Consider the following 26597-nt stretch of genomic DNA (forward strand, 5'->3'; position numbering starts at 1 on the left):
GCTCTTGCTTAAGCCCCGAAGCAAGGCCAGGAGCCTTGGAGGGCATTGGCAAGGCCAGCTGAAGATTAGCAAAATCCTCTTTAGGAAGAGAGTTTTACTTCCACTTATTTTCTCCTGCCCAGGAGGGCTGTAACCCTTTGCATTATCAGGCTGACCTTCAGAAGGGCTCTGTTCTCTGTGGAGCAAGAGAAATTCAGGCATTTGAAGCTATTAAAAGAAAGTATTCATACATTGACCCACGGGAGCTAGCAAAACAGGTTTAGAGGTGGGCACTGTGCCACAGACAGATAACAGGAGCACAAGCAATGCTGTAGCCTACAGCAAACACCCCAAACTCTTTTTCTGAGCCCTAAAAACACTTCTGTCTTCCTCTTACTGTGGTCAGAGCACAGGCAGTTTCTCCCGGCGCTAGGGACCCTTCCCATGGCATGCCCCCACACCCGCTGCCCCGGCACTGCTGTAATCCCAGCTCAGCCAGGCATTAGCACAAGGGCAACCAGGAGGGCAGAGGGCCGGACACCTACCCCACACTGACGCTGCAGGTGCCACGGCCCAACACCTGCAGGACTGGCGAAGCCTGAGCTTCGCAGTGCCCAGGGATGCCACTGTGCTGTGTTCCATGGGTCCCAGGGCCCCCGGCCCAGGCCACGATGGGCTCACTGCCAGCCTGCACGCACACACAGCCCCCAGAGCCTAGCATGCTGGCTGGCCAGGTGTGCCACTGCAGCCAGAAGCTGGGGACACGTGGGGACAGACAGGGCACCTCTCTGTGACAGCAGGCATGTCAGGCGGCTGCCTGCAGCACCAGCTCACCGGCATGGGGGACGAGGCCAGGGGTGGGGGACTTGGGTGCTGGGAGTGCGGGGGCAGAGACCCACAAGCAGGGCAGCAGTCACACCATTTCATGAGGGGAGTGAAAAAACTTTATTAACTCTGTGTTCACCTCTTGCTAAAACCTGTCCTGGGGACTAAAACCAAACTGGACCCCGAGGGCTGGAAGCAGGGCTGGGCTCCCACAAGGAGCGGGGCCACCTGGGTCCCCTATGGTGCCTTCCTGCCTGCTGCCAGGGGGGCTGCCTTCCGCAGCCCGGCCTCCCCTTGGCCGGCTCCTGGGGCCGCCCGGGGCTTCCTTGCCTTGCCTTGACCCCCCTGCACCTTGGGGACATCTTGCTGTTCCCCCTTAGGCGCCTTCCCCTTGCTCTTTCCCACTGGGGCCTTTCGGGCTCCCTTTGCCCCAGCACCCGCAAGGCTGTGGCCATCGCCTCCTCCTGCATCCTCAGCAGCCAGAGCCACGGCGGGCTGTGAATGTCCTTTGCCAGGGCGGTTGGCAGCCTGCAGGGGCTTCCCTCTATCTCTCCTGGGCTTCGCTGTTGCTGGTGGCTGGGCCTGGAGGGAAGAGAGCACCTCAGGCTGCCGCCATGCCCAGAGCCACCCAGCCTCACCACTGGGCCATGCTCGCACCCACGGGCTTCGCCCTCACCTTCTCTTTCGCTGCTGTCTGCTTTTCCTGCGCTGCCTTCTCCTTTACTGCTCTGGGCTTCGCCTTCGCCACTGTCGGTTTCTGCTTTGATGCTGCCAGCTTCTCCTGTGCCTTTGCTGCTGTCACCTTCTCCTTTGCTGCTTTCACTGTTGGCTTCTCCTTCACCGTGCCTGTGGGAGAGGGGGTGGTGGATGAGCCCAAGCAGGGACCTCTCCATGGGGCCAGGGCAGCCCCAGGGTGGCTCATGGCACCACCAGCCTTTCACCTCACTGCCATGCACCTGCTGCTGGGGCCCTGGCGGGCTTGGTGGTCCTTTTCCGTCCCGGCTTCGGAGCCTGTCCTCCATCGGGATCTGCCTGGCCTGGTGGCTGGTTGTTCTGCAGGTTCTTGGGGGCTAACTGGGAGCAAGAGAAGGGTGGAAGTGGGGCCAGGTGGCACCATGGCCCCCAGCCCCACCATTTCGGGGCCAGCAGCCCCCTGCTCACCTTGAAGCGGCCGGTGGCCCCCACGGCAGAGGAGTTGCGGGGCCGCACCAGGTCCCCCCGGCTCAGCCCCCTGCTCAGTGCCTGCTTCAGCAGGTACTTGAGGCGGATGGGGTCTACAGTGGGGTACTTGGCCAGGATGAACCGCTTGATGGCAACCACAGAGGTGCCCTTCTTCTCATCCTGGGCCCGTAGCGCCTCAATGACCATGTGGAGGGTGGAAGGGTGGGAGGCACACCAGCCCCGGGCCAGCGGACGTGGGAGCTGAGCTGTGCCGGCAGCTTCAGCTGCTGGGAGAGGCAAGAGGCACCTCTTGGGACCCAAGCCCAGCCCCACAGCACTCACACCCCACTCACACCACTGCAACCCCCCCAGAAGCTGAGCAGCCACCACCCTGTTCAGCTCTGCCGCCTTACAGGGATCATGGCCACCACAGCCCGAGCAGAGTCCCGGCCCCACAGCAGCCACAGCTCTGCCAGGACCGCACAGCATTCATCAAACCCCTTACCCAGCTGCGGCTCCATGGCAGCACACATCCACACCCCACTAAAACCTCAGGCCCAGGCAACCCCAGCTCCACTGGCAGTGGCAGCAGCACCACCCTTACTCACAGACTCAGCTCACCTCCAGCTAATTTATCTGATTAGCACCCTAACTGCAGGGGCTGGTTAGCAGCTGCTAATTGCCCTGGTTGCCGCCCCAGTGGGAGCAGGTGGCTGGGAAAATTAGTCCCTTTGCCAAGGCTTTGTGAGGGGCTGGAGGGAATAGGGGTATGTCCGAGCAGAGGGTTTGGAGAGGGGTGAGGGACAGAGCGGGCGCAGGGTGGTCGTCCTGAACATGCGGGTGAAAGGCGCCCATGGGCTGCTCGGTGGGTGGGGGGTGCTGGCATCGCTGCGTGCTGACGGGGAGGCAGCCCGCGACGTGGGGCCCGCTGCGTTGTGTGATGTGCTGGCTCCCTTTGCCCGCGATGGCCCCACTGGGAAGTGGGGGGCTGCACTGCCAGGGGGCCATAATAACAGGTGGGAAAAACAATCCCACAAACGAGAAGAGGAAAATGGAGAGCTGCTTAGTTGGCCAGTGAAGGCAGGAGAAGCGACGCTCTGACAGCAGCCCCAGGTGTGCACTTGCGAGCAGGACCCCTGCTCCCTGCCTGCCGAATCCCACCGTGCTCAGGAGAGAGCACTGCCAGCCCCACACGTTGGTAGCCTCTCCATGTCCCCTCTGTGCTGGCTCCTGGCTCAGCAACCGCCCCTCATCGAGGACATCATCATCCCATGGGCCAGGTGTGAGCTGGGCCCTTGGCCATCTGGGGTCCCCAAGATGGCCCCCAAAGTTCCCTACTTCTGTGTCATGGCCATGTTAAAAATAAGTCCTCCTGTGATCCTATGGACACTTTCCTTGCTGTTCCTGTGGGGTAGGATATTTGTGCTACTTGCTGTTCTGCCTGTGCTTGTGAGGCAAGCCTGAGAAATTCATTAACTGCTCTTTGGTGCAGGAACAGCACGAATGTCCCCACCTCAGGGACCGCTGTGTTTCTCCTCAGCACGGCATCGGTCCCTTCCTCTTTACGCAAGAGTCACGAGGCTTTCACGCGCATCATCTGTCAACACCATGAGGGAGCTGCAAGCCTGAAGAAGGGCCAGGATTACGTCCACGGCCCGACTCAGCGGACACGTTACCGTACCAATGTACGTGCAAACTGCTGCCCAGAAAGACCTTCGTCAAGGTCTGCGCCCACCTGCTGGGCCCAGGGATGGATCCTGGCAGGGAACTGAGGTGCCAGCTGGAGCTGGGTCTGGAGCAAGGAGCTGGGAGAGGCACCCAGTGCCCGGGCCCCACATGCCCGGCTCCCCCCAGACCGGCACCACCAGCCTCCATTTCCAGCCCATTTCTGAATTCCCTGGCAAGGGGCCAGTGGGGACACTGGAGGGCTGCAGGGGCTGGCACCACAGCAGGCATGGGTACATCGCTTCCAACCGTCTCCTCCTGGATCTGGCCATCACCTCTCCGGCAGCTCTGTGATGCATCTGGCACCTGCCTGGGCTGGCAGGGGGGTCCCAAGCCTCACTTGCCCCTGCCACCGCCAGCAGCAGCCATCGCAGGGGGATGCAGCCTGCGGGCTCGGGGACAGGATGTCACTGGCATGTGCCGGGGCCAGTCCGGCACGGGCGGGAAAGCTGCAGCGCCGAGCGTAGCACGGCTCCCCTGGAGCACAGCCTCACGGACAGCAAATAAACACCAAATCCTTCCTCTGCTTCCCTCCAAAACCAGCTCCCGGATTTGAAGTACATGAATCAGACATCAGCCTAAACACTGAATTATTCATAAACCTCTAATCTTCAGATTTCACTGAATATGCAGAAGTATCGATAAAAAAAAATAATGAGAGAATTGTACTTGCAAATTGCTCTTTATTAAAGGTTTAACTTGCATGGGTTCTATATGTTCCCTATTAGACCTTGCAAAGCTGCATCGGATTAGAAATCAGAGAGGATAATAATGTACAAAAATAGTTTCAAATGTTGATAACACTGAACAGCGAGAAAAACATCTTATTTGTATAACTGAGCTAAAAATAAAAATGAAGAACACTGCTACAATTGCAATATGCCATCTTGTAGTGCTTAAAACATATGTCGACGTCTCTGAGCCATATGCTCCCATGTCTTGCCTGCTACAGCGCGGAGGGAAGCTTAGCGATGCACCGATCACTCCTCAAAAGCACAAGCACTGGCCAAAACCTCCTACTCGGGCTGATGCCAAACCAATTGCAGCTGAAACAGGGAGGTGTGGGGGGGCTGGGAGGAGCGTGTCTCGGGGCACGGCCCCGGGCCACCGAGGGCCCGGCGATGCCCATGGAGGAACAGCAGTTCTGCGGGGAGGGGGTGCTCCCTGCAGGGGGGCATCAGGGGGGCTGCTGAGGCTGCGAACACCGGGCACACGCTGCTGCACCGCTGGAGCAAGCTCCGAGCCCTCCCCAAGCACATGCCGCACACGGCTGTGCCATGCTGGGCTGTGCCACTGGGCCCCCTCGGGGCCACTTGCTTGCCATGCAGGATCTGCAGCCATCGCCTCTGCGGTACGGAGGGGCCCACGTGCAGCGGCACCTCGGCCCATCCCTGCCGGAGGGGTCACGGCAGCTCCCGGGGCAGGGCTGGGGCAGGGCTGGAGCTGGGAGCACCGGGCAGGGCTAGGGACACCCCGCAGCAGCCAAAGCCCCGGGCAGCTGGAGCGTGGCAGGGCCAAGTGGGACGAGGACAGCTCTGCCATGGTGGGGGTCAGGTCCAGGGGTCTGCCCTCGGGACACCAGCTCGCAGCAAGTCAACAGAAAAGCACGGATTTACGCCAGTGGAGGAGCTAAGCCTTTGCATTTTAATTACAAAACGTGTGTACACATTTACAGCCTTGTTCCCAGGGTTCCTAGTGCCAGGAGAGGAGCCTGCCCCGCGGGGCCGGGGCCGTGGTGCGGCGGGGCGGGCGGCAGCGGCAGGGCCAGGTTCCTGCTCCCGGGGCGGCAAGGCGCGCCCCGAGGACCGGCCGCTCCAGGGGGCCTACGCAGGAGAGACCTGGCTGGTGGAGACGGAGGAGGTCTCTGTCTTGCCAGCAGATGTGTCCTCGTCACCCAGTGGGTTCTTGCCGCAGCAGAGGGTTGTGATCATGCAGTTACGGAACTGGAAGAGAGGGATGGCTGGGGTGAGGCTGGGGAGACCAGGGTGGCTCTGGCGGCAGGGCTGCCTCCGAGCCCGGCAGAGCGGCTTGGAAACCCCCTGCCCACCCTACCCGCTGCCCACGCTGCCTGCTGCCCGCCCTGCCCACCGCTCAGGGCTGGCCCAGATGCAGCCCCAGCTCTTTCACCAAGCCAGCGCGTGGGTCACTTCAGATGGGACGGGCTTGTGTTTATGAGATTTGTGCAACGCCAAGGATGAGCTGCAGTCACCTTCCTTCGTGCTGGAACAAGATCACCTGGAAAGAACCCCCCCTCCCAGCCCACCTGTACCTTGAGGTGCTGTAACTCTCTGCAAGCTGTTAGAGTGAAACACAAAAAAGGAGATTGCCTGGCCCCCGGCCAGTTACCTGTTTGTTCATTACGATGTAAATCACGGGGTTGTAGATGGCGGAGCTCTTGGCAAAGAAAGCCGGGATGGTCATGAAGATGGGCCCGAAGTCTGACCCCTGGTTGGTGAAGATGTAGAAAGCGACACTGGCGTAGGGAACCCAGCAGATCAGGAAGGCGATGACCATGATGATGACCATGCGGGTCACTTCTTTCTCTGCCTTCTGGGTGGTGGCGGACTCCTGCTGCTGGGCAGCAGCCTGTGGGCAGAAGGGAAGAGAGGTGTGATGGAGCTGGGGAGGGCTGCACCAGCATGGGACAGGCGTCAGGGATTGGGGTAGTTGAGCTGCACATCTGGAATTTGCGGATTCATCTTTGTGGAGGGTCAGCCTGGCCCCCCGAGGGCCCTTTCTGTCACCAGACTGGAGCCTGGCGTGGGACCCTTCCCAGCATGGGGTGGTCCCCAGCCCATCACTACTGGCAGGTACCCACCTCCTTGACAGTGCAAACCAGGTTCCCATAGCAGAAGAAAATGACCATCAGCGGGATCATGAAGTGAACCACAAACATGTAGATGACGAAAGATTCGTTGTTGACCTCTGGCTTCAGAGTGTAGTAGTCAATCCCGCACGAGCACTGCATGCCCTCGGGGATGTACCTGCAAGGTGAGCCAGGGCGGTCAGCGCCCAGCAGAGGACACCAGCTGGAAGCCACGGCCGAGCTGTCACGAGGCAGGCTCCCGCGGCCCCAGGCACCAGGCACAGCCCTCCCTACCTGGACCAGCCAAAGAGAGGGGGAGCTGCACACGCCAAGGCCATGATCCAGGAGAAGGCAACGCCCATGATGGCATGGTTCTCCCCAAAGCGGAAGTTGCTCATGGGCTTGCAGACGACTACGTATCTCTCGATAGCCAGGACAACCAGTGACCAGAGAGCAATTTCACCTGCACCAGGGAGAGAGGGATGGGGACACGGGGACCTTGAGCAACAGGAGGAGAAAAACACACTGGTGCCAGCATGAGGCCTCCTCAGACTGTTGTGCCCCAGGAAGACCCCTGGCCTCAGGTAAATCTCCAGCAAGGGTTTGGAAAGAGAACTGACCAAAGGCCAAGTGCAGATGCAGTAGGAAGGCATGAGAAGACACCTCCTCACTGCGCTGCTGACCCACTGTAACCGCTTTGCTGCTGTGCTCTGAGATCCATGCCAGGATCCTACCACTCACCCCAGACAGCACCTGACCCTGCAAGCCTATAGTCCCACTCCGGGATGCAGCGAGTGCCCGTCATCCCAGGATTTCCCCTCCTTAACCACAGCTTCCCTGGAAACTTGTGCCACAAGGACCAAACCAGTAGAACAGTTGCCTGTGGCTGAGGGACGAGCTGAACGAAGGAGGGCATTTTTAGACACACAATTTTTATTTAACATCTGTTTCGGTCAAAGCCTGGCAGGCACGGGGAGCAGAGCCAGCTTTGCTAGCCTGTGCCACCATGCACCACATCAGAGCCAATGACAGACAGCCCCACAGCACAGGAGGAACAAATTTGTCATCTCCCAAGTCAGAAAGCAAGCCAAAAAGATGTGCAAATCCAACAACTGCAAAATCTGCTACTGGTTGCTTTTCATTGCTGTGCTGTTGTTCTCAGGATACTGAGCAGGTGGCTACCAAAATAAGGTCAAAGAAAAAAAGAAGAAAGTGTCAGTTGTCACTTTCTTCACCTCCCACCCTGAAACACTGTGACTGCCTTGGCCCACAGCAGCAGCATGCCAAGGACCTTCCAGATACCACATTTTCCCAAAGTCATCTGGGCGTCCCCCTTTCCCCTCCTAAAATCTGGGGCAATTCCTGGCAGAGGATTTTTGAATATTTGGAAAACTCACCACCCAGAGTAGCAAAGAAGCCTTCGACATAGCACCCTGTTACTCCAAAGACAAAGTACCCATTCATCGAAGTGTACATGGTGGTCGTGAAGCCTCCAAAGACCATGAAGAGGTCAGCGACTGCCAGGTTCAGAAGGATGTAGTTTAGAGGCGTCCGGAGCTTCTTGTGCTGGATGGTGACGTACAGCGTGAGGAAGTTGACGGGGAAGCCAAGCAGGATCAGCATGAACATGTAGGCAGCCAGCGCCGAGAACTTCCAGGGCTCAGCCAGGTAGTACTGGGGGTACTCGAAGGGGCTCCGCACCACCCCAGTCTTGTTGGACATGGGCACGTAGAAGTCTTGGCCTTCTGTCCCGTTCATGGTTGCGGTTCGTGAGGTGCCTTTTGCTTTTACTGAGGGGTGTTTTCAGAGTGCAGGGGGATCGCCTCTGAAGTGGGGCTCCCGCCACCTCTCAGCCTTGGCCGTCACCCCGAGGAGAAGTGGCTACGCTCACCTCTGCGGGGCAGCCCTTATAAAGTGCCCCCTGGGGTAAGCCTCAGGCACTGCTGTCAGCGCGATTAGGGCTTAGAGAATTATTAATCATAATCATCCAGGGGTAATTGGCTTTCTTGGGAAGGTATTAAGGTGACACCTGTTTCTGCCCTGCATTGTCATTGTTGGAGACCACGGCTCATGGTCATATATAAAGAGATAACTCTGCACTGCACCTTTCATTTGGGGGGGCCCAAATCAGACAGCAGCTCCACTCACACTGCCCCACTCCTCAGCACGGCTGCGCCGCTCCCCAGGGAGCAAGGGTTTGGGGTGGGCCCTGCACCCATGGCAGCAATTGCACCCCACAATCCAGAACTGGGCGTCCTCAGCTCATGCTGCCATTGCCCAGGGAGAGGCACTCGCTTCCCTCAAGGTCCCCAGTCCACCCCCACGGGCACTCAGGGGTACGCTGCCCACCCTTCCCCAGGGAGAGGTACCAGCAACAGGCTGCATTACCATCGGGGTGCCAGGAGGGTGCCATGGAAAGAGAAGGCCCCCAGGGATCCTGCCCTTGGTTGTGCTTTCTCAGTGCTCCCGGGCTGAGAGCGCTTTTTGGCACTCGCCAACAAACAGCAGCTCCTCTCCATCCCCTGCCAACCAGGAGGGAAGTTTGAAGTCCCCCCTGGAGAGCCATCCCCGCCACAACCGCCATTCCCCATGGGAGGCTGCAGAAGAGTACTCTTCGGGCAGCACAAACATCACCAACCGTTCTTCCACATGCTCTCAGCCACCTCTTTTTCTGCTACAGGATTTGGCTGGGGAGGTTGGGACGCCACAGGGAAACACTGACCCCGCTGGCAGGTTTCCAGTTGTACCATCTCCGCTGTGCCTGGCTTTGTATGTGGTTTGGGCCATGCTAATTACATTGGTAACACCTAATAAATAACCTAGTCATCTATCCTGGACTGGTATCATTCTGCACTGGTGCTGAGTCGGCTGCTGGACAAGAGCACTGAAGGGAGGTTCTGAGCTGAAGCCAACACTCCACGCCACATGCTGGCTGACAGACATCTTCGGCCTCCCCGAAACCTCGCAGAATCATCAAATTCCACAGGGGAAGCCGTCGTTGGAGCCTCCCATGTCCTCCGTGTCTCTCTGCCTCCCTACTTGATGCACTCCGTTGTGCTTGGAATGTTCTCTGTGCCAGCCAGCAACCGATTAGACCTTTCCTTAATTTTTCAGAGGCAGCGGGACAACACATACAGCAGCGTGAGCACAATAAAGCCACCTGCAGAGGATCTCTCTTCTGCAGAAGGTGGTTCCTTACAGTTCGCACCATTATGATTAATCTTTTAAGCTCCAAAGCTATTTTCCCCATCTCTTCTGTTTTTTTCCACCCGCTGTTTATCAACTTTCCCATCAGCACTCAGTGAGGTTCCAGCTGGCAGGTACCAGCGGGTTCCCCGGGGAGGCCAGGCAAGGGCTGCCTGCGCTGCCCCGCGCCAGGGACAGGCTGGAGGGAGCCCGAGCACCCCCCCTTGCTGGTCTGGCTGCAGTGGGGGCTGAGCCAAGTGCTCCTCGCAGCCAGGAGCAGAGGAGGGGGGACCGGGAGCACCTCAGCAGCAGAGGAGGATGTGCCGGAGCTGCTGGAGCCCACAGGTGCGAGGTGGGCAGCAGCTCACCTCCTCCTGGCCTTAATAAACTTCCTTCAGTCCTGGCCTAGTTTTTACCAGTGTTCCCTGTGGGATAGTTCAGCACATGGAAAATGCTTAAAGGAAGAAAGCACAAAGCTCTGTGCCCTCTTTAAAGAAGAGACTAAGCTGGGAAACCTTCACTTGAAGCCGGGTAGGTCTAAAGGACCTCAAGTGCTGACACCATGGGCAAAGGAAGAGCTGGGTAGCTGCAGCCAAAGGCAGGCCACGATCACTCTGGCCAGTCTTCCTTCACGTTAACGTGAAAACACCACGTCCTCACACTCACGTCCCTCATCCTAAGGCCCTCCCAATTAACTTTTCACACGTGTTGCCAAGGCCAGAGCAGCGCCACTACCTCATTGCAAATGCAGCTGTTCAGGCCTGTACCTGGGCACACAAGAAGGATTAAGGGTTTATCTTCCCAATACACAAATATGCCACCTTAAGCTCTGATGCAAAAGCCACTGCTGAGGTCAGCAGCTGCTGCTCAGAGCTTAGGGCCCAGCGTGCGTCACCGCTGGAGCGTGGCCGTGGGACAGGCAAGCACTAATGGGGCAGAAGAACGGTGCGAATCTTAGAAAACAGTTGGTCAAGCTCTCACAAGAGTTTCAGCCCACAGCGCCACGGTGGGACTTCTCACACACCCGGGGAGTCCTTCCCATGACGTTACCCGGGAGTTTCAGTGGCACAAAGCAGCCCCTGGAACCGGAACAGCTTCACAATGTACGCGATGTGTCCAGTGTGGTTTTGCCGGGAAAAGCCCAATACGCTTTTCAAACCTAGACTGTGTTCACAGAGTTGGTTTAAAAAAAAGAATAAAGCTTCCCCGCTTGATCCATTTTGCCTCTGCGTCAACGCAAACCCTATCTATTTATTTTTATAATTTTTCATTCCCACTAGCTCTGCAAAGCCAGCTCAGTTCCGGGAGAACAAGCCGAATTCCATTCTGGCTCAGCTCTCAAACAGCATTGTTTATCCATGTCAATAGCGAAGTCTTCATTGCAAACAGTGACAGATGAGTCAAAAAGCAGACGAGCAGTAATTAGAACAGAATGTTTTTAAAGCGGTAAATTAAGCAAACTTGGTCAGGAACCATCGAGGGACTGGGAAGCCCTGTAGTGGCACTGCAGGGTGTCACTTTGGAGAGGAACTCAAGCAGATACGGAGCCATCACCCGTTTCACGTGCAAAGTGCTGTTTACACGGCAGCTGCTTCACCAGCACCCACAGCCTCAGCCAGTAGCTTAAGACAAGAAAGTAGAAAATCATCTCCCACTCAAAACAAAGGGAGGCTGTGACAGACGGGATGTCATAACAATAGAGCTCATGGTAACATGGGCACGATTTATACTGGATTGAAGTCAAGAGACCTACCGCTTCCCAGCTCCAGCCCAGCCAGGGGCCTACACAAATCCTCCTGCTGCTGGGGAACTGCTGGTGACCGGCCTCGAGAGACCGAGCTGCCCAGCAGCAGGCTGGGGCTGGCAGGAGCTTCCCTCGCAGCAGAGTAGTGCTGGGAACGCACCAGTGGTGTGGCCGTAGCTGGGCAGCACTTGCACAGTGCTGACATTTTCTTTTCCCCCGCTCCCGTTTCACCCAGCTATAGGCCAGCGCTGGGGGAGAAGTGGGGAGAGGACAGAGCGGGGACAGCTGGCCGAAGGGGCATTCCGTTCCACACCAGATGATGTGCTCAGCAGTAAGAGCTCAGGGAAAGGAGGGTGTTGTGTTTGTGGTGTAACTGTTACCGGTGCCGAGGCCCTGCTCTCCAGGAAGCAGGCTGGACATCTACCTGCCACAGGGAAGCAGTGAATAAATTCCTTATTGCTTTGCTTGCACACACAGCTTTGCTTCACTTATTAAACTGCCTTTATCTCAACCCATGAGCTTTTGCTCTTCTGATTTTCCCCTCAGTCCTGCGAGGAGCCAGGGGGGAGTGAGTAAATCACGGCGTGGGGGCTGAAGTGCTGCCTGGGACCGAGCCACAGCGTTTGGTCGAGCAGCCGCATCACTAAATTCTCCTCAGCCAGAGGCTGCAGCGGAAGGTGGCAGGTCCATCTCCTCTCATGGCTCTGGACTGAGCCACTGCTGGGAAACGCTGCTCAGAGCCACTCCTGTGGCACATCCCTGCGCTGTGCAGCATGGCAGGCAAGGGACCTGCAGAGCTGGGACAGGCGCCTGTGCCCACCACAAAGGTACGCTGGGATCAGACGCCACAAGAATTGATAGGAGGCCAGGAGCTGTAGGACCTATCCCTGTCCCAGGATCCCAGCACCCCAGCAGGCTGCGTCACTGAGGATCTTCCCAGCAGTGAAGAACCCGCCTCTCCTGGGCACAGAAGTGCGTGGGAAACCACTGGCTGGCTGAGCCCTCGCCTGCTTTGGGTTCCTGACGGGCACCTATTTAGAAGTGTGCAAACAGATCCAGTTTAGCCCATCGGGCCAGTGGGTTCCCTTCATTAGCAGGAAACAGGCTGCTGTACTGGGATGAGAGGCGGCAGCGGGCAGCTAAGGCGCTTACGCCAGGGTAGGCTGCTTAGTGTGAAAGGCACACTTCCACACACAGCCCGGTGCTCTGCTTTTTAACAAGGGTGAATTCTACACAGATGAAAAGCTTCACCACTGCCCCCCTCAGCAGTGTGCCTGTGAGGTGGCCCTCGATGCCAAGATCAGGGTAACTCTTAAGATCACATTTTAAGAGGTCTAAACTCTAATGCTGTTCTTGCATAAACAGAATAGAAAGAGGAAAAAAAAAATAGAAGCTCAGAAGCAGCAGCATTATAGCAAATTCCAAGACAAAGAATAGGGAAAGATAGTCCCGTTTATTTGAAGATTTGTCACTAATGGGTACATACTAAGGAGCAAATCAAGTCCTAACACAAGCTGGAATAAAAACAACGATTACTTCAAGGCTGAACTTGACTCTAGAAACATTCCTGTAAAAATCTGTGGCACTTCAGCTGCTTGCCTGGGAAACGTAGAGGACAGTCACAAAGAGACATTTTCATTTAAAAAAAATAGTTACATTTCTTCAACACAGTTCTACTCTTATGTAAAAAAATGGAACAAGATGACTTAACTAAGCTGTTAGGAAAACTCTGCAAATCTAAAAACTGTTTTGCTAAGCCAACAGGGGAGTCTGTCAGTTGAGGTATAAGACTGTTTTTCTTCATTGGTTTGACTCATCTATTCGCCGGCGACAGAACGGACAACAATTATGCTGGAGTACGAGAAGCTCATAGTCTTCTGTGTGAAACATCTGTTAATTAGAAACAGATTTAGGGACAAGTTAGCCTATGACTAGCTGAAAGAAAATGCAAACTGAGCTCAGCAGCTTCTCTACGGCACAGACATTCTGAAGCTGCCATCACCAGAGAATCGGTCCTCTTTCCATTGCTTGAGAGCACTATAACCCGGAATGGAGCAGCAAGCATTTCACAGGCCACTGCCAATGTTGCTGAAGAGGTACAAACCAATTAATTACTTTTGCAGAAGGAAGGACAAAAATTAGACAGTTTCTGTGTAAGCAAACATGACTGAATTCCAGTATTTCAAAAAGCCATTCCCGAGAGGGGAAGGAGAGGGACGGAACCACAAGCTAACTTAGTTACTGACTGATTCTCCCTGCTAGACCAGGCTGAAAGTCCGAGAGACAGAGCAAAAAGAAATAAACACAAATCAGCACTTGCTGTTCAGCCAAGGTTTGCTCGAGAGGCTCTGATTTGCTGTCAGTGCAACTTCTCAAATTCAGCTACCTCAAAGTTTTCAGAAGGCAGCTGCTCCTCTGTGCACCACACAGCTTAGTTTTTGGGTTTCATGGCCTTCTCTGTCTCTACATCATTCAGGAATTTCTTGAATACATTTTAAAGTATGAGGTTTCAATTATTAGAATTGTTTCAACCATATGGTTCTCAGTAGGGTTTTTTGTTTCTGTTTTTTAAACCTCTTCATGTAAACGTTACCTGAAAACACGATGGACACATGGTAATGGAGGCATCTGGTAGCAGGGAACGGTAGTACTGCCACCGCAATGGCTTTGGCCAGCGTTTAATCAGGACGTCCCTCCGGCTCATTGACTGGAGAACAGCACGATTCACAATCACTGGAACAAATTCTGAGCCTCCTTGCTGCAGGAGAGCAGGTTTAGAAAGAATTACTGTTACCAACTGCAAAGCCCTTTGAGGGTTAATTGTTGTAAGAAGCAAAGTAAAATTCAGTAGAAAAAGCTAATACAGAATTGCCCTGAGTCTAGTCCCCACCACACTCACTGTCAGTTTCGTCAGTACCTTCAGTGACAGCAGCATCCAGCCACATCTCTAACGTGGCCTCAGTGAGCTTCCATTATTCATTTCCTTGTAATTTACATTTCCTTTGAAATAACAGCCGTGCCCACAGCCTTTACTACAACCTCACAGTAACAAGTGGTTTATAGGGGTACTGCCTAGACACACAAGTACCCTAGGGGACAGCCCCAGTCCATCATTGTACGATGGTAAAAACAAATTCCAGGAACATTTACTTTAAGATCTTTGTTGTTTTCTGGGTTTGGGCCTTTTGTTTGTTTGATTTTAAGAGAGGAGTTAACTGGTAAATCCCTTTCCCTCTCAAGTGCCACCCCTCTCTCCCAGTCCCCTGCTTTGTGTCTCTCCTGTGGTAGTTTTTGTAACACATCCACAACCGAAGAGCAGCAAGGATTGTAGTGAACATTTTCTATTAATTTCTGTTGGTAGCAAGAAAGAAACAACTGGAAGATACAAGTAAGGTTCTTACCTCAAAGCTCAGTTTTGCTGTAAAGGGATCATTGTCTTCAATAATATCTGTGCTGTCATCGAGCCTCAAACTCTGTGCATCTAGATGCGTTTGTTAAGGAAAAAAAAGAGTTCCCACGAAATGAGCTGTCCTCACAGAATAAGTATGAAAGCATACCAGCAGGACTGGTATTCTTGTTGCTCCAGAGTATTCTCAAACTGCTACAGTGCCTCAGTTATTACAGAAAGCACTAGAGAAGCGCTTACTGTGATTCACGGTGACTAGGGAAATTTATCACTGCAGCCGCTGTGGAACGGCAGAATTGACCACAAACCAGTATGGCATCAGCTCTGCCTCCTTTCCCTCTCTGCCCTCTTCTGATGTGACAAAAAGTGAAGTAACCTATTTAAATTACATTTTTGAGCAGCTTTAGTCAGTGACTGTGTTTTCTTGCACATTTCTCTGTACCTAATATTATATGGCCCCCACAGCAACTGGGAGCTCTGGATGCCAAGGCATTACACACCAGATTCCAACAGGAATGGTTATGAAGGAAGTCCGTGCTGGTTCCCCTCGGCTAAGAGATGGCAGCCTCTAAAGTAAGCTGTTAAAGGACGCGAATAACACACTTCAGATTCTCCCCATTCTTTACAGAAAGCAGTTAAAACAGAATGAGTAAAGCATGGCATTCCACTGTTAAAAAGAAATATTTTACATGATTAGAAACAAATTTTCCGGATGAAAAAGCTTTATAAAATATTATATTTACTTAAAGCATCACTTTGGTGGTTGTACTAACTTGAAAAGGAAACACGATGCAATTGTACTTACATCAGTCATATGACAAAATTTTAAACCTGGGGGCGGGGAAATTTCAAGATTGTTGCTTTTTTCCCCCCTAAGAAAGGGACCAGAAACCAGTTTTAATCAAAAAGATACTGTCACTCATCATCTCTTGCCATTTGTTCTCTCTTTTATTCAATCTTGGAGCTTCAAGATCAATGAGAGCTACAGCTTCTTCATCCGTGATGCCATCTTCCAAATAGAACTCGACCAGATGCAGCACTTCTAAAGCGGTGGGAGAAGCAAGGAGCATTTGACGTGCAAGAACTCAGAAAACACCTCCTAGAAGATACTGTGCCCCTTAAGAAATGAACACCCTCTGGCTTCTGTTATACAAAATTAAAACAAACCCCAAACCCCTCATCTTCTCCAAGGATTGCATCTGTGTTAATGAAACACTTTATACATTCAGCGTCCCATAATAAAGCAATGCTTTACTGCTGCTGCAATGAAATCCAACAATCCCCGGGACAAGAGGCAGCCACTTAGTGAAATCTAACATGAAAAGGACAGATTTGTTTGCCCAAATAACATTGCGGAAAGAACCAATGAAGTACTAGCCTACTCTGTTCAGTTAACATTTATCTACTTGAAAAGCGCAAATGTGATATTCCAACTTACCATAGGAGGAAGCGGAGAAGACGAAAGGCTGTCTGCAGTTAATGCAGACGTTCCCCAAGTTATTTAGCAAAGGGTTGTTGGTAGAGCACCTATAACACAAGGGCACAAGCTCCTGCAAAGACACGTACAGAGCACGGTAATCACAGAACAGCACAGCCTGAACTCTTTGTTTTCAATTAAATGCGGGCTCCTTAGGTTTACACCACTGATATTACATCAGCGCTAATCTGGAGAAATACCGCTGTGAAATCAAATCCTTTAACATCTGAAAATGCTTTCCCTTTTTAATAAACCAGCAAGTTTTCACATTAAAAATAGCTGTCTTCACCATTCTAACAATTAAATTTCCACCTTGCCTTTGCAGTACCAGAAGCAGAATTCTGCATCAAATACACAGTGACAAAAGAACTCAAAAGGAAGGTTACTGAAGCAAAGTTTTTTGCCCTAAGGTTTGGTCAAATTCAAGTTCTCCAATTAATTCATCTCTCCTCAAGAGCACAGTTATTTTAGGCAGTTCTTAAGACTGTGTTTCTATTATTTCAGGTGGCCAGGTGCATGTTCACTGGCACAATACAATTTATTTTTAGTGAGTACTCCATGAGACACAGCTTTATGGAGCGCTGCAGAAAGTTAGACTTCAGTTAAAGAAGAAAAGGTGTTAAAATAAGACTGAAGGAAGGAAGGTCATTCAAGGGATACGGGAAGGAGGGAAGGAGGGCTAGGAGTGGGACAAATGAAAGTGACCTCCAGCTGGAGAGGGAGACAAAGACTGTGGAGTAATTGCATGTGGATCGGAGAGAAAAAGGCTTGACAGAATTAATAGGCAGAGAGGAAGGGAGATGCAAGACAGGAGAGGGAGGATGGAAGCTGCCCATGAAGAAAGGACTGATTTTAATTTGTTCTCAGGAGCAAAAGGAAGCCTGACCTGAAGAATAACAATAAGAGGACTGCGTTTCCATCAGAACTATAATTATATCACAGAGCTATGCATAATATATTTCAGATTTTTTCGTGCACACAGCAACTCAGACTCTTGGATTAGGCCGCATATTAACGATTAACATGAAACACATTACAACTTACTTCACTGTCATGGAATGGCTTGGATCGGATTGTCAGGCTGCCCAGCTCAATTGATTTCTGGAACCTAGCTGGGATCTGCAGTCCCTGTAACCTGTCGTAGGCGTGACGAGCCAGCTTATATGCACCAAGAGCTTTACTCTGTTTTGCCAGGGCAAATAATGTATTGCTATAATTTAGTTAAGGAATAAAAATACATATGGCACTTAGGAAAAATGCAATACTCTTTCTAATCAGGGAAGTTATGCAATGAAGCATATCCAACACCGGTACTTTAAACAGGCTTTAACAAGAGAAATCTATTTACATAATTTCATTTAAAAACAAGTGTGAAAGGTCTATCAAAACGTCTGCGGGCAATTATTAGCAAGGTAAGGAATTGCTTTGGTTAAATATCCTGACTCCTTTTACAGAATTTCAGCAATTTTAGGGTGAATGGATTTTTCCCCAGGCAAAAAAAAAATAAACTAAATAAAAATCTTACAACACCAGCAACCCACTGACACCAACTAAATACACATGATCTTATTGGAAATAAAGCATATGCTCTGTGTCATTGACCAAAGGTTCTCTTTCCCCTTCATCAGTGCGTAACAGTAACTGCTGCTTAGAAAGCTACTGATCACAAGGCATGTTATGAATGACTTTATGAGAGATTATACATTTATAAGTGAGGAAGTTATGACAAGGAAAGCTAACATCCTACCCAAAGCCATAAATTAAGTGAAAAGAAGAAAATCCAGCCTCCCTGTGGCACCCAGTGACCCCTCCTGTTATCTTTTACAGACAGGTGCATTTCCACAGGGTTCACACAGACTGTTCCTGAAGAACTCCCCAAAGATGCCACACGCACTGACGAAGCTGCGCAACCCTTCGCCTGGCAGACACCACACCGCCCCCCCAGCCTCATGCCAAGCAAGACCTCCGCCCCCCCACCCCGCCCCCATCGCAGGGCAGTCTCCTTGCAACAACGCTGGCTCTGAATCCTGACAACACCCTGCTGCAGCGACTGCTGCCCGAGAACTCGCTTCTCTGACAAAGGTGATACACCAGACTGGGTGGGTGGTTCGGAGAATCACATGTTATTTGATTTGTGCAGCTCTCCAAAACTACCTTAAAAAAAAAAGCGTGCAGTTAAACACACAATGGTTTGAAGATGCTGATTATTTCCTTAGGGACAAAAGTAATTTTCCATTAACTATAACCAACAGCTGAAACTGAAGACACCGTACAGGAGATCTCTACATTGTGGGTGAACATCAATTATTCATGTATCTCACAAAATAACTTCTAGATTTTGTACTGTATTGGAAGGATACACTTTTGAGATCCCCAAAGGAGTCTCCTTTGTTAAGCTGTGAAGCAGAAACCTGGAAATATTGAAGAGGGTTTCAGGCAAGTGGAAACTGAAAGGCTCCTCCTGCAGTATTAAAAATACAGACACATATTGCTAAGCTGGAAAACCAACAACTCCTATCACTAAGCATCACAGCACTAGGCGTCTTAAGTACTGTGCTTCTTTCATACAGTTGCAAAAAGAGGAGGTGCTGACAGAATATAGCAAGTGGATTTTGCATGTCTTTATCACCAAAGCTGATACCTGCTACAGGCAGAAAAAGCGAGAAGGAGATACACATAGCTAAACCAGCATCTTCAGCTGGCCATTTAAAAATGAGGGCAGATAGTGCAGTCTCCACCACGGCAAGGCCTGGAGTAGTGTGGCCAGCAAAGACCTCCATAGCACAACCCCTTCTTCGGGGCAACAGCATGGATCAAGGGTTCTCAAATGTTTTACAAAGGATATTTTCACCAACCGTGGCGGCAGCATTACTGTAATTGCTGGGAGTAGCAGAAGCTCCTCACTCATGACAGCTTAGCGTTCTGCAGTAGTTTACACACACCACTACTGATACACATCCCACGTTGTGGGAATCCCTAAGCTAGGGTGCCTTCTTCTGTCCAATCTTGTTTTCCCCGTGATTAAAGGAAAAGCCAGCTGTAGCCCCTGTAGGACCAGAGGCTCAGGTCACTGTGGAACCAAACCGACAGAGCCAGCAAAAAAGGGCTGGAGGTGGGAAGTCAGCCACCATCGTATCGTCTACCCACACTGAGACAAGCCCACTGCAGTTTTTAGGAACTAAGACAACAGAAGTTCTTGTACAGTACAGCAGAAGGCAAAGAAATAAAGTTGTGATACAGTATCACTAATCTACGCTCAGTATTTTATTTGCCTGAAAAGTTATTACTTATTCCTGGTTATTTCTGGACTCCCTAGAGAAAAATGCTCAGGAAGCATAAATACACAACTTCTAAAGTGAATATCTTACAGTGTATCTTTGAATAGAGTGATAGACATGGTAAATTTCTGCCAAACGCTGGAAGTGATGAAACTTCTGTAACATTTCAGTCTTCTGTTGTTCATTCTCTGTGGGAGGCAAAGGCATTAGTGTAAGTCTCCAAGATGACTTTATGAGACTCAGTTGGAAGAAGAGAGCATATTATCATTTTAATGCTAGCACTTCCAAAAAAGGTATGTACCAGTTCAAGTGTGCCCCATCTACCTGTGCAAACCACACATTATCCAGACTTGACATTTTTCTGAGCAAATTTCTGGTCTAAACCAAGCATGGTAAAACACAAAACAGTTGATGCAATGATTTTAACATAGCTGGAGGCTATAGCATAGCTAGAGGTAGAAAGTAGTAAGTGTGCATCACTGGAAACCTCATCCATAACTTCATAGTTTACAAATAAAATGAGTTTTGAAACATTTGTTTCATAAATATTAACTATATTACTATGCCAACTGGAAAAGTCTGCATCTCTATAAAATACCTGAGGGGTAACGGATCAGCACTATCATGCATCAGCTAAACTGCAAAGAAAAGGTACTTAAAGCACCATGCAAAAGGCAGTATTATCAATCTTCTGTATTCATTGTTACTAAACTACACCTATTAACTACTGGCTCCACCTCTGTCCCAGTGAAATACATTCAGAAGACAAAATGATAGCTAACAAAAAATTAGTTTTATCTCTGTTGGCAGAAGTAATCTGTGAAGTACCTCTCCAACCTATGTTCCAATACTAGATGTACCTTACACTCCAAGATCATCTTTTATTTCCTGGTACATTAACCCTCCAATCATTTCTCCAGCTAAAGTGTGCTGTGGGAAGGTGCATGAGGATACAGGGTCCCAAGAGACAGGATTTTGATTCCAGTCAGATTTCAAAAAGGAGGCTTACGCATGCTGATGTTGCTGTTTTGGTTATTTGTTTTAAATAAGCACATGGGAAAACCAGTGGGACTACAAAAATAGCACAAGCCAGAGTTACAGACAGCATTAAAAAAACAAAACAAAACAAAAAACAAACCAAAACCAAAGGCACCCAACAGTGAAGTAGTTGCAGCAATGCTATTGCAATTCAGTAATTGTTTGTCTACATGCACAAGAAGGTAACAAATATAAACTTCCTTTCAGTTACTCACCTTGGGCTATATCTAAACACTGCATGGAAAGCATCCAGTAATAATAGGCTGCATCGTTAAATCGGCTTTCAACAACAGCATTGTGCGTTAGCTGCTCCAGCACTCTTACAGCTTCACTCTGCCTGCCAGCCTTGTGAAATGCTACACAGAAGGCCAAAACAAAGAGGATTTTACAGTGCGATTATATCAATTAACTGAAATTAATGTTTTTAAATTAAGAGCAGTCTATTCAGCCAATATCAAATAGTCTATCCACAGCAGGATAAAAAGGATTATACGCTGGTATTTTTCTCCTTGAAAGCAGTGACACTAATGGAACATGAGAAGCATCTGTAGGCATTTTGTGGCTTCTGCGCTGTCTCAGCAGCTCTTGAGCTCACAAATTTTGAACAACAGTGGTTGCTTTTTTTAAAATATAGAAAAGAGAAAAAACAACTATGATGATTAGATCTCTCTACAAGCAAAGGCAATCTCTGAACACTGCAAGTCACAACTTCATTAAAAACTACAATAAATTAGTGTTTGAAGTTAGTACTCTGTTTTTTAATGCTGAATATTTTGAAAGAGTACAGCATTTACTCTATCCTTGTATCATTTATTAATAGCATTTCTTTATCTGATGCTCAGAAGCCAGTATAAAGTAAGATCATGAATTCTCACTTGGTAAACACGCATTTGGCAAACGCAGTCTTCATACAGGGTAAGGGGGATGGAGGGGGAACCAGCCCCAAAACACCCAACACCACAGCGCAACTGCCCCAGGTAAACCAAACTCTCACACAGCAACACGACCACCTCCAGCTCACCCCATGCTGGGGCATTTGCTGAGCCGCAGCAGCACAGAGCTTTGTGGAACAGAGCGGGGACAACGCACCCATATCCATGCACTCAAGTTCTATGCGCAAACTACCAAACTGCCCTAACACCAAGTGCTCAAAGGTTTGGTGGTGAGACACGCAAATGAGTTTTGTGTGGCGACAGATCACGTCTGGCACGTTCACTATCTTGGCCCTTACAGCAACCGCAGTTACACACTTGGATCTGAGCTGGCTCTGGAAACAGCAGATGCAACAGTCACATGGAGCTACACCTGAGAAAAAGGAACTATACCAAAAGCATGCTGGCTCCACACGGAGCTTGCTTCGACATCTCCTTGTTCCTGGAACAGTTCATGAATTCAGTTTTGCAGGCTGTCCACATGATGGAAGGTTGACAGTTCTCTTTAAAGGTAATTTTATAAGTCTAACAAAATACATGAAAATTCTTAAAGATCCAGGAATGTACAAACCCAACATTACCTAAATATAAGTAAAGACTATGCTTTCCACTCAGGTTTAAAAGGTGGCTGCCATATTTTGAATCCTATTGTGAGAAAAATATTAATAAAGACAGTTCAGATTATATGCTGTTGCCACATGCCACACTCACATATACAATACGATAGAAAATCTGGACCTATATATAGATGCCATCATTTTTGATAGATCAATCACATTTTCTTATCAAATAAGGAGCCTTCCAGCTACTTTAAGACCAGTATGAAAACACGGATTCTATTTGGTTTTGAATCCCACTGACAAAAAACTCTCCAGGGCAGAGACTGCATAATTCTGTATTGGAAAAGTACGGAGTAAATTTCGACTGACCAGTGATCTGTCAGTGACATTTTTACCTTTTTGGGCTTCTTCAAATCTATCATTCTCTGCTAGCCACTGAGCATAAGGGACATAGACATCATCTTTGAATTCAGGATGCTTTTCACTCAAAGCAAATGCCTGAGGTAAAAAAAATCATTTTTAGAATACTGCATGATTTAAACAGTTAAAGGGTTTAGAATATTCCATGGGATCAATCCTTCAGCTCTAAGTAAATTCACAATAAACATATGTAACTAGAATGGAGAGTGCAATCCATATTTTCTCCAGTATGAAATTAATGTGTTTTAAAATAAAAAGCAACCAACAGCAAAAGAAAAGAAGCTAAGCATAGTAACAGTCTGGTTATTGAAACAGGGAAACTTGCTAGTGCTTGTCTATGAAATGTAGTAGATTTCACAGCAAGAGACAAACAATATTTTTATTTTTACTGAATATATCTTCTAAAGAAATTGAAGGAACACTATAATTGCAGTTTAGATTCACTTTCTAAACTCACTAACTAGTCAATAGAGGACCAAGTCTGCAATTTTCTATAACTGAGGGAGGGGGTTTGTCAATTCCAGCAGCACTTCGAAAACATTTCCTGAAGAAACTACACCTATCAAAAACTTCATGTGAAGAAACAAGAACAAAATTAATGGTGACCCCAGTCGTGAAGTGTGTGGTACTGGCAGACCCATATTTTTATGGAAAAAAACCCAACAGCGAAGTCAGAACTTTACCTAATCAGAAGCATAAATCCAGTTATAGACTGGGGTCCACACAAGCACAGCACACATTCATCAGATCTAAATTATGTATACGGTATTCTCACCCGGGTATGTCCAAATTATAAATAATACAGTTCAAAACAGAATTTCCCATGATATAATTACTATTTATTCTTTCTATTGGGCTAGAAGCATCCCATGGATTACCATAGGAAGTGGGCAACTATAACTCAACAGGCAAAAAAAGATGCTTGGAAGTGAGACCGAGAAATAGTCAGCCAGGAAACTAAATAAAATAAATAAATGAAAAAAAAAACCACAACAAAAAACCCCCCAACAACAAACGACCAAAACCAAAACCACCACCAAACAAACACTGAGCACACAAAATTAAGTTAAATACTCTGCATCCCATTCTACAGAAGCCTCTCCCTTCGCTAGAGCGGTGGAGCAGCCAGATGTTTCTCTCCCTGTCCTGCAACCAGACAGTAAGCAGCAGTGGTTTTAAACACCCAAATCAAGGGCACGCTTACTTCTTCCCAGCGATGAGTCTCCACGTGGAGATGGACCAACGCTTTCAGGTCACCAACCTTGATGTAGGTTTCTGCTGCATAGCCAGGGTTATCAAGTTTCTTAAAATAGAAGGCACATTTTGACAAAGGCTCACGCTCAGCTTTATCCAGTTTTCGAGCAATTTCAATTAACCTAGACCCAGTAAAAAAAGAAAGCCAGAAGTTTCAGGCTCTGCCTTGTTTTGCCTTTTGTTTAATTATTGTAATAACTTCACCTTTAATCAGTTATTATTTAATAAATGTCATAATAGTAGTACCATGCAACACTGTTTAAACAGTTTTCAGTAAACATTCCAAATTCTTTTTTTTTTTTCCCCCGCCCTTTTACAAACTTGAAACCCATTCCTTCAACCTTCCCTCATACTGCAATTCCATGTCTCAGACTCCTTGCACAGTCATGAAGACAGAGGGAGGGAGTAGGTGCTACATGACACGGGACACACTTCCTCAACCCCAAGCTGAACAAAAGGCTCCTGAACAAACATCACTCCACTTTGCCACACAGCAAAACCAAGGCAAGGGAGGGCTGAGTGACCTGTCCCAGATGTGACAGCTCAGCAAACAACCCATAGTGCCACCCACTGCAAATCAAGGAGAATCTGACCAGTGCCAGTAGCAGCCACAGAAATTCTAGGGATTCTGTGCTCCAGTTTGTCTTCTCCACCCACTAGATGATTACCCTTAGCAGCTTAAAAGAACCGAATTAGGCTCTCGCATATAAGCACTGCTGTGGTGATTACTCTGAAAAGCTTAAGGCATGCATATTTCAGAAGACAGTCTCATAGTACAGAAGAGCCCATTCAGACTCTCATTGTTTTAATGCATTTGTTTTTGTAACATATTTATGTCCCTACCCTCTAAATAAAAGCAACTTTTAAAACATTTTAAATTGTAGATGTGCTTCAAATACTCAATTTGATATAAACAAAGGCATATATCAAACCAGTTTGGTCTTATTTTAAAATTATGCAGAATTCATATAATAAAAACTTGAGTGAGTTATTACATTATGTCTGAGATGGAACTAAAACTTACACATCAACCCAGCCGTGGTCCCCGCTGATTTCTATGGCCTTCATGTGCTCGCCTGCAGACAGGTACATCTCCACTGCTGCTTTTGGTTCATTGATATTCTTGGCCCAATCTGCTTGTTTTTTTATTAGCATCTTTGTGTCTTTGGGGTCCCCAGATCCCAGAAAATCCTGACACAGTGCAACACAAAAGTTTGTAACAATGGTTGTCACCAGAAGGTAATGCAGTCGAAATTCTAAAATACATAAAAGGCTTTTTGAATGAATATCATTATGTCTGCTAAGAAAAGAAATAATGAACTGATCCAGCCTTCAGCAACTAATCATCAAGGCCCAATGTTCGGGAGGAAACAATGGCAAGTCTCCCATTTAGTTAGTTTTCAATTAAAAAAAAAGTGGAGATTCTGGGAGGGCCAGGAGAAGTTGGATACAGATGCCTCAGAAGTAATAAATATGTCCCCTCTTGATTTCTTGGAAAGCTTGCTCTCTGTTGAGCCTGTTCAAGTGGATACAAATTATGATTTCTGTGTGCTTTTCAGAAACGTGCCTTTCCAAAACAAAACAACACTCATCTCAAAAATGGCAATAGATCAATTCCAAGTTTCAGATTTTACAAAGCAAGACTGTATGGTTTCATTCTTAAAGGGGACCCAGCCCCACCCCATGCTTAGTTAACAACCGTATACCCATTTAATCATATGTTAGCACCAGAGTAATCAATTAAAGGCTGAAATTTCATTTTCTGCAAAGACACTTCATAATTATATTACAATATATCAAAGAAGTTCTTTTATAAGGACAGAATGACAGCTGCTCAAAAGTGGGAGAGACTCTGAACTACTGGTTGGACTCCTGCAAGGTAGGCAAACACCAAGCCTGGACTCTGTCACGATGACCATTTTGGAAAGATTTCTAATAGTTTGTTCAGCTTCTTCTGCCAATACCAAAGCCCTGGCACCATGTGGTTCACATCTGTTGACATCATGTGTCAGGGAAAAAAAAGAAAAAGAAAAAAGTACTTCAACACCAGAGGACTGATTAAGGGCAATTTTGTCTGTTAACAACAGACTACTGTCCATTAAAACAGCTTCTATCAAATGAAAAATTACAACAGAGGAGAAACAGAAAGGAGAGAAGAGAGTGGAAGATTACCTTATCATCTATGTTTCTGGTAAATTCTGATTCAGATTTAAAAAAAACCAAACAAACCAAAACAATGAACAGGCAAAAAAGCCCACGAAAAGCACCCACACAACAGATCTGTTCCGCTACCACAATTCAGTAGTTTCCCTGACGCAGGCAGTCGACAGGTACAGAACTGCACCCCATCTCTATGTCAGCTCATAAGTGAGCTCCAGCGAGGCTTTTGCTCTGGCATTATCTCCTGCCACACAGCCCCAATGCCCGGGAATAACTATAAAGATGTCATGGTAATCTTTGAACATGAAAAACTGCAGCAAAAGAATCAAGTTGAACAACATCTTTGGCACAACTTGTTTTCCATCTTAGGTCACCAAAATAAGTCCAAAATCAAAAGCTCAGCTTCTTACAGTGTAAGGAGGTTATTTGTGAGTTCTTAGTAATTTGTGATCTGGTGCCGTGATAACGAGCCTATGACCAGATATCAAAGGACTTCCTGACCTCTGTCTCCAGCCTGGACCGTCTGGCCAGAGCTAACCGAAGTCAAGCACAAGCAGAAGATTCTCTAAGGGTCCCTTTGCATAATTCTGGCAGCATTAGAAAAACAACAACAAAAACAAATCCAACACAAAAACATCCCCCACAC

At 48.8% G+C, this 26597-nt stretch overlaps 3 protein-coding genes across 9 annotated transcripts in view; all 3 read right to left on the bottom strand.

Moving 5' to 3' along the window:
• Positions 1–921: 921 nt before the first annotated feature.
• LOC134521585 (histone H1.8) lies at positions 922–2486 on the bottom strand. Its single transcript, XM_063348173.1, has 5 exons — positions 2471–2486; positions 1966–2249; positions 1761–1878; positions 1529–1650; positions 922–1476 (listed from the first exon to the last, which is right to left on the bottom strand). The coding sequence occupies exons 1-5, from the start codon at positions 2484–2486 to the stop codon at positions 1042–1044; spliced, it is 975 nt and encodes a 324-aa protein (XP_063204243.1). The 3' UTR covers positions 922–1041.
• A 2359-nt stretch (positions 2487–4845) lies between these two features.
• Positions 4846–8748, bottom strand: RHO (rhodopsin). The gene is made up of 5 exons (XM_063347819.1): positions 7894–8748; positions 6791–6959; positions 6509–6674; positions 6037–6276; positions 4846–5633 (listed from the first exon to the last, which is right to left on the bottom strand). Exons 1-5 carry the CDS (start codon positions 8252–8254, stop codon positions 5514–5516), a joined length of 1056 nt encoding a protein of 351 aa, XP_063203889.1. The 5' UTR covers positions 8255–8748; the 3' UTR covers positions 4846–5513.
• A 4094-nt stretch (positions 8749–12842) lies between these two features.
• IFT122 (intraflagellar transport 122) overlaps positions 12843–26597 on the bottom strand; it is a 32340-nt gene continuing 18585 nt past the window's right edge. For 5 of the 7 annotated variants that reach the window (XM_063347838.1, XM_063347842.1, XM_063347841.1 and 2 more), the window contains 12 exons: positions 24816–24982; positions 23742–23913; positions 22513–22615; positions 20841–20981; positions 19678–19775; positions 18670–18770; positions 17354–17519; positions 16271–16382; positions 15746–15874; positions 14828–14907; positions 14020–14184; positions 12844–13316 (listed from right to left, as the gene is read on the bottom strand). In XM_063347838.1, the coding sequence (XP_063203908.1) occupies positions 13227–13316; positions 14020–14184; positions 14828–14907; positions 15746–15874; positions 16271–16382; positions 17354–17519; positions 18670–18770; positions 19678–19775; positions 20841–20981; positions 22513–22615; positions 23742–23913; positions 24816–24982 (1524 nt within the window). In that variant the 3' untranslated portion in view covers positions 12844–13226. Of the gene's footprint in view, positions 13317–14019; positions 14185–14827; positions 14908–15745; positions 15875–16270; positions 16383–17353; positions 17520–18669; positions 18771–19677; positions 19776–20840; positions 20982–22512; positions 22616–23741; positions 23914–24815; positions 24983–26597 lie in introns of those variants that run through there. The other 2 variants (XM_063347839.1, XR_010072747.1) reach the window with 2 other exon arrangements.

Source organism: Chroicocephalus ridibundus, chromosome 10 (assembly GCF_963924245.1).
Source record: "Chroicocephalus ridibundus chromosome 10, bChrRid1.1, whole genome shotgun sequence".
NCBI classification, from domain to species: domain Eukaryota; kingdom Metazoa; phylum Chordata; class Aves; order Charadriiformes; family Laridae; genus Chroicocephalus; species Chroicocephalus ridibundus.

Bases quoted from the DNA above. Each gene is read 5' to 3' on its own strand.
- LOC134521585 (XM_063348173.1), bottom strand. The intron at 1,879-1,965 runs GTGAGCAGGGGG...TCTTGCTCCCAG, and splicing joins GGGCCACCGGCCGCTTCAAG to TTAGCCCCCAAGAACCTGCA. The intron at 1,477-1,528 runs GTAAAGGAGAAG...AAGAGAAGGTGA, and splicing joins CGAAGGCGAAGCCCAGAGCA to GGGCGAAGCCCGTGGGTGCG.
- RHO (XM_063347819.1), bottom strand. From the start codon at position 8,254: ATGAACGGGACAGAAGGCCAAGACTTCTACGTGCCCATGTCCAACAAG. The intron at 6,675-6,790 runs GTAGGGAGGGCT...CTCACCTTGCAG, and splicing joins CCTCTCTTTGGCTGGTCCAG to GTACATCCCCGAGGGCATGC. The intron at 5,634-6,036 runs GTAACTGGCCGG...CCTCTCTTCCAG, and splicing joins ACATCGTAATGAACAAACAG to TTCCGTAACTGCATGATCAC.